The sequence below is a fragment of the Vulpes vulpes genome, chromosome 1 (genome assembly GCF_048418805.1).
Source record: "Vulpes vulpes isolate BD-2025 chromosome 1, VulVul3, whole genome shotgun sequence".
NCBI lineage: Eukaryota > Metazoa > Chordata > Mammalia > Carnivora > Canidae > Vulpes > Vulpes vulpes.
The window spans coordinates 120,578,120-120,585,627 of NC_132780.1; the positions used below are offsets into that span (position 1 = coordinate 120,578,120).

At 40.2% G+C, this 7,508-nt stretch overlaps 1 protein-coding gene across 1 annotated transcript in view; it reads left to right on the forward strand.

The window, feature by feature from the left end:
• The window catches only part of POGLUT1 (protein O-glucosyltransferase 1), a 28,760-nt gene extending 23,898 nt beyond the window's left edge, over positions 1–4,862 (forward strand). Inside the window, exons 10-11 of the mRNA XM_025990113.2 lie at positions 1,749–1,805; positions 2,285–4,862. Of these exons, the coding sequence (XP_025845898.1) occupies positions 1,749–1,805; positions 2,285–2,441 (214 nt within the window). The 3' untranslated portion in view covers positions 2,442–4,862. The remainder of the gene's footprint in view (positions 1–1,748; positions 1,806–2,284) is intronic.
• Positions 4,863–7,508: the final 2,646 nt, after the last annotated feature.

The window sequence follows — 7,508 nt, forward strand, 5'->3', positions numbered from 1 at the left end:
AATTTTGTTAGTTACCTTACAGTGCAATATTGGTTTCTGGAGTAGAATTCAGTGATTCAGCAGTTACATATAACACCCAGTGCTTATCACAAGGCCCTCTTCAATACCCATCACCCATCTAGCCCATCTCCTACCCACTTCCCTCCATCAGCTCTCAGTTTGTTCTCTGTCATTAAGAGTCACCTATGGCTTGTTTCCCACACTCCTTTTTTACTTTTCCCCCTTCTGATATGTTCATCTGTTTTCTTTCTTAAATTCCACAAATGAGTGAGATCGTATGGTTTTTGTCTTTCTCTGACTTATTTCACTTTAGCATAATACACTCTAGTTCCATCCACATAGTTACAGATGGCAAGATTTAATTCTTTTTGATGGCTGAATAATATTTCATTGTATATACACAGCACATCTTCTTTATCCATTTGTCATTTGATGGACATTTGGGCCCTCTCCATAGTTTGGCTATCGTTGATAATGCTGCTATTAACATTAGGTTGCATGTACCCCTTCAAATCTGTATTTTTGTATCCTTTGGGTAAATATCTAGTAGTGCAATTGTTGGATTATAGGGTAGTTCTATTTTTAGCTTTTTTTTTTTTTAAGATTTTATTTATTTCTTCATGAGAGACACAGAGAGAGGCAGAGACATAGGCAGAGGGAGAAACAGGCTTCCCACAGGGAGCCCAATGTAGCACTCGATCCCAGACCCCAGGATCATGCCCCAAGCCGAAGGCAGACACTCAACTGCTGAGCCACTCAGGTGTCCCCTATTTTTAGCTTTTTGAGGAACCCCCATAGTGTTTTCTAGAGTGGCTGTACCAGTTTGCATTCCTACCAATAGTGCAAGAAGTTTCCCGTCTCCACATCCTCACCAACACCTGTTTTTTCTTGTGTTGTTATTTATCCATTCTTACAAGTGTGAGATGGTATCTCATCATGGTTTTGATAGAATTTCCTTGATGATGAATGATGTTAAACATCTTTGCATGTCTCTGTTAGCCATTGGAATTCTTTGGAAAAGTGTCTGCTCATGTCTTCTGCCCATTTCTTAATTGGATTATTTGAGGGGGGGATGTTGAGTTTGGAGTTCTTTTGGATACTAACCCTTTATCAGATCATTTGCAAATATCTTTTCCCATTCTGTAAACTGTCTTTTAGTTTGTTGATGGTTTCCTTTGCTGTGCAGAAGCTTTTTATCTTGATGACAACGTCCCAGTAGTTCATTTTTGCTTTTGTTTCCCTTGTATCCAGCAATATGTCTAATAAGTAAGCTTACCGTGAATGTGGCACGATACCTTGAATACTTTTATCAAGCCAAATACCTGGTTTTCAAGGTCAAAATACCAAGGTCAATACCAAGGTCAAAGAGGTTATTGCCTGTGTTCTCCTCTAGGATTTTCTGTCTCACATTTAGGTCTTTCCTCCATTTTGAATTTATTTTTGTGTGTGGTGTAGGAAGTGGTCCAATTTCATTCTTCTGATGTGGCTGTCCAGTTTTCCCAATACCATTTGTTAAAGAGACTGTCTTTTTTCCATTGGATATTCTTTCCTGCTTTGTTGAGGATTAATTGACCATATAGTTGTGGGTTCATTTCTGGTTTCTCTATTCTGCTCCATTGATCTACTTGTCTGTTTTTGTGCCAGTATATATATATATATATATATATATATATATACACACACACACACATATATAGTCTTTTTTTCTTAGCTTGGTCTATAAAGTCTAATAATTATTTCAATTTTAGGGAGTTGTTGCATTTTGTAAAAGCAAATGATGATGTGGCTCAAGAAATTGCTGAAAGGTAAGTTCTGTTCATTTTTCCTTTTTTTATTTTACTTTAGCATCCCCAATTTGCGCTCTAGCTGAAGGTATATGAATATTGTTATCATGGTGATAGGTAGAGTACATCCTCACTATACAGAAATAATCAGAATTAAAGCTGTTCTGGAGGAAAACACACATTCCCATATGTCCCAAGCCCATCCTTTATAGAAATAGACTGAAATTTTTGAGGTAATTAAACAAGTACAGAATTTCTGAGCATTCACTCCTTATACGTTTGTTTTTAAGAAAAAAGATATTAAGTTTATAAGTTTTATTGCTAAGTGCATGTATGTGGATAGGCTGGCTATAAGCTTGGCTCTGAGAATCAAAAGAATTCATATAAAGCATAAGAATTCTGTACAGTGCTTAGCACAAAGTAAGCTATTACAATCCCATGTAAGCTATTAGTATTATAAAATGCTGTGCTTTAAATGTTCTTGTTAATTTTGTCTCTAGGGGAAGCCAGTTTATTAGGAACCACTTGCAGATGGAAGACGTCACCTGTTACTGGGAGAGCCTGTTGACAGAATATTCTAAATTCCTGTCCTATAATGTAACAAGAAGGAAAGGCTATGATCAGATTATTCCGAAAATTTTGAAAACTGAACTCTAGTAATCATCATCAGACCACAGTGCTCTCTGGCAGCAGCTCTCAGCCTGTGGTGAGAAGCTTACCATGAATGTGGCACGATACCTTGAATACTTTTATCAAGCCAAATACCTGGTTTTCCTTATCATGCTGCACCCAGAGCAACTCTCTAGAACGATCCAAAATGTGTATAATACAGACCTGAAGCAGCTCAAAGCTTTGGCTGAATAAGGACCAGAAATCATAAGATATGGGTTTTGAACCCAGTTCTACTTTTTATTTTCTTAAGACCAATCACAGCTTGTGCCTCAGACCATCCATACATGTATGTCCATCACTGTGAAATTAACTGTGTCTATGGGATGGTACTTTGTCCCATTATTTGGAGCAGAAAATTGATCATTTGGAACTAGTACAACTCATCACCACAATTCTTTTTATTTTTTCATCACCACAATTCTGCAGTTATTCTAGGTTTTATCTCTGTCACTGTATTTTAATGTAGGAAGCCCTATAGGGTTTGTGAAAAATTCTTGGGGATCATTTCCTGAAAGGTCTAAGGAAGCAGTAGTTGTGCCATGCAGTGATATGGCAGTTCTCTTTTGTAAAAGCATAAGCTTTTTGGTACTCAGGAGGTTTCTATAATGCCACATAGAAAGGGGCCAGTTGCATGAATAATTATTGCAACTGGATTTCAAGTTCCCCTTTTGTGCCTTCACACACTTGTTTTTATGGTCTCTATTTAAAAACAAAAACAAAACCTCTTAATAAATTTAGGAAGTAGTCTTCACTCTTCAAAGGAACTGTGCATAAAACACCAACCAGTTCTTCCTTACTCCTTGCACACCCTTAATATTTTTCCTCTTTAAATTAGCAGTAGTCCATAGCTTCCAGAGTGTGTGGTGACCTCAAGGAGTCTTCACCTCTGAAATGTTACATTGGGAGCTTAGACATCCAGCTTGAGGATGGAGAAGATACTTCAGTGCAAATCCATGTTGGAGTACCTTCTTTCCACTTTCCATTTTTTGGAAAAAACATTTGGATAGTAGCTTAATTGCTCAGGATGCTCCCCTAACACAGTCAAAAATAAAGAAAAAATATTAATTGAAAACCCATAGAGTCAGAGGACTCAGAACCAACTTCATTCCTTAGTCCCAACTTTCCCACACTGAAATCAACTCTTCTACTTTGCTTCTTAAAGAACCATTCAGTATTAGTTGGTTTCACAATTAGTAAATGTGAGTGAGGTTCAGTCATATAAGATCAGGGATTTTATTCCATTAGTGAGAAATGTATTTGGTTTTTTAAACTTCCTTCCACAAAATTTTAAGGACAGTCATAGAGGAGTTGGATATCCTTGGTAAGATCATTGCATAGAATAAGGCAGACATTGAAAGTTAGATGTTTCTATGTATTAAAAATTCATGGGGACCATGTCTTCAGGTGCTAGAAGTCTAGCGATAAGCAATCTGGATTTCTGAGTTGTACTGTAGTTTTGCCTTGTCAGTATGAGGCCCCAGCAATGTTATCTTTCTCTCCGTGTTTTAATTTTCCTGTCACTAGACTAGAAACAGAATTTTCTGTCCTTTGGATTAGGAGCTGAAGCTGCATTTCCCTGGGAATTTCCCATTTTGCTTCAAGTTCCAGCTCAGGTATCCCATCTCTGAACCTTTTCTTTCATTCCTCTATGCAGGTAGGAGCTATCATAAATAACTTTGCTCATGCCTGAGTTACATAACATCTCATTGCACTGCAAGTATTTGACTATTTCTGGTACTGTTCTGTGGGCTTCTTGACGTGTGAGAATCATGTTTTACTCATCTTGATGTCTCTATTATCCAGTACAGTGCCTCGCACAGAGTAGATACAAAGAATTATTGGGAGAATGGGTGGGTAGATGGATGGGTGTTTGGATGGGTGGATGGATGGATGGATGGGATGGATGGAGGCAGTTGACTTAACTAGATCCTATTTACAGATAGACTAGCCTAGCTGTTGGCTCCTAAGGGGGACTGGACAAGACTCTAAGAGTTGGATCAATGCAGATTCTTACCTGCTCTTTGAATAGTCAATAAGGCTACCTTTGTATTTAAATTCAGGAAATGTTATTCGGATTTTCTACTTATGTGTTTACCTCAGTGTAGGTGGTATGAGGATGGTGTGTAGCTATGAAAAATGTATGTTTTTGAAAATAATTTTTATCCCTGTAACTTTTGAAGGTTTTTGTTTGTTGTTAACACTGGCTAGGTCCTGCGGTACCTGAGTGACTCAGTCATCTGAGCATCTGATTCTTGGTTTCAGCTCAGGTCACCACCTCAGGGTCATGATCATTGAGCTCTGCACTCAGTGTCGAGTCTGCTTGAGATTCTCTGCCTGTCCCTCTCCCTCTACCCCCTCCCCCCCAAGTAAGTAAGTAAATAAATAAAATCTTTAAAAACAAAAAAACATTAGCTAGGTCCCACACTTACCTTTCCTCCTTAGAGCACTAAAGGTCATACTTTTCTTAGAAAAAAAAAAAAGAATAGTTTATTTGAATGAAGTAGGATACATGGGTAAGACAAGTAATGCCTTTCTTTTCTTTATCTGGAGAGTATCCTCTGTGTGATGTCACCAGTATCCAACCTTATTCTACTGTGGTATTCAGGTTCTCCTAATTGCCAAGAACAGAAACTTCTAACTAGTTTACTCAAAAGAACTTATTAGAAGCATATGAGGGCATCTCAAAGAACCTTGACACATTTCCTAGCAGTTAGAGGGATAGAAATAAGGGCAACTCCAGGAACCTCGACAAGAATTTTGGACTGCTCTAGAGTGCTGCTGTGTACAGTTCCAGAGACTGTCAGGCTCTCTCAGCCTGAGATTCCCAAGAGAAAAAAATTTAATGGGCTCCTTTGGTTCAGCTCCAAAGAGGATAGTTCCCTACACTGACTACAAACAAGAACACACAGAAGTACACAAAAATCCATCTTCCCATGCATCTAAATATGCCATCACTTAAGATAATCCTACTGCATCCAGAGGTAATGTGCTGTGGGTGAGGCAGAGGGCTACAACTACAAAATTTAACATTTTTCAAATACTTCTTGAGCATCTACTATACACAGAGTGGGAGATAAGAAAATGTTTACAACAGGCTCCCTAACCTCAAGGGGCTCTGTAGTTGAAAAAAACAACAGTATGAGAGGCATCATAGGCAGAAGGCGATTAAGGTGACATGAGGCTTTAATCAGGAGGCCAGTATTCATACAATGTGAATTTGGAGTTGAGAGAAGAAAGAAATTTCCATCTAGTGCAGATGGGAATCTTCATGGTGGTAAAATCTGAGTTGTGCTTTGAAGGATGAGTAAACGAAGTGGCCCTGAGGAGTTCTCAAAATTCGTTTTTTTCTACCTATGAAAACAGTTTATGATCATATATAATACAACGAACTGTAATATATGTAGCAAAGGCAGTATCTGATGAACCTAGCAGGGAAAGGGAAACTTGTGACTCCTGAGAGAAAATTCATGTTTGGGGAAGAAGTGTTTGAGTTCTGTGCGCGGAACTCAGCAACAAGGGCTGAGGATAGAAGAATGATGGTTCCAGATAGTGTGGTAACTTGACTATATCGAAATCCTTCCTTGATGCCTTTACTCTAGTAGCAAAGGCACATTCTGGGAAGGAGAGAGCTCTATTTAAACAGTCCAAGCAACCTCAAAACACCTTTTGGGTTAGCATTGTTCTAAGTCCCCTCAAGAAGACCCCAGATCACACAGTAAGGAGAGTATTTCCCTAGTGATTAGAAAAAAGTAAGACCTGGGGATCTGAAGAAGTGGGAGTGTGACATGACAGAAGGTAGAGTCTGAGTTGCTGAGACGGAATCGCAGCAACAGTGTGAGCAGTCACCAACGCTCTGGGGACTTGTCGAGGTACTACCAGATGGTAAAGGGAACCTTACAGTGAGGCTCCCAAAGTTAACCAAGAAGCAAAGAAGGCAGCTATAGAGTTCATGAAATTTGCCTGTTAATAAGACATCATTTGTATCTGCAGGGTACGCGTGTCCCTGGGGACATTTCAGTTGTATACAAATGGCTGAAGTAGTAACTGCCCAACATCCCTGCTCCAAATTGCAAGTCCTCCCTCATCCCAGAATGACTCTGGAATCGTCACAAGCATTTATTTTTTATACATGTAGACTTGCAGACTTCACCACCATTTTCTTGGACTTCCAAGCCGTGGGGCTTCATCCTGGTGCTCACCTCTATCTGTATGGGGTAGGCAGCAACCTGGAGTGAAAGCCAGGAGTCAGGGCATCTGAATTCTTTATGGAACAACCTATATGCCGGACCCAATGCTAGGTCCTGGACATACGGAGATGAAGATACCCGGCCTCTGAGCTCAGAATTAGTCTACTGGGACACATCAGCAATTAGGCAGTTGTGATGCAATGTAGTAAGCGGTAACGATGGGAGCTGATGGAACCCGGTTTCCCAGATAGCGGTCACTAATTCAGCTAGCCCCTGTAGTCAGTCACCCCTCCCGGCCTTATCAAAGTCCAGAGTTCCCTTTACTGTATCCTTCTAAAGAGTGTAGCAGTTCTCGATTACCTCTAGAAAGGAATAAAGGAGGGGTGGGGATCGGACTGGGTCTGGTGGCCAGCGAAACGAAATCCCAAAAACCAGTTCGGGAATATCTTAAACGCGAGCGTTTTTATTTTATTTTTTTTATTTAACGCGTGCATTTTAACAAAAACTAATACCTCGACTGCTATGTTAGCAGAGGCTGTACTGAAGGTAAATCATGGCTAGAATATGCAAGAAAAACACCTGATAGCAGTTCCAGCACTTGTCCTGCCTTTTGAGAAAACAGCAGGCTTGTGAACTAACGGGGGTAAAATCCATCCTGTGAAGGACACCCCCCCCCCAACCCACGCACCCGCAGCTGATTCTTCAAAAAATTGTTCTGGGAACCCCCGTGCATCTGGCACCAAGCCCCATCCATGCTCGATGCCGCCGCCCGGGAGGTCGGCGACAGGTAGGTCGGGCTGGTGCTTGCGCAGATGGTCTCCCCGCTCCACTTGTATCGACTGTTGCACTTTCTTTTTCATCTGTG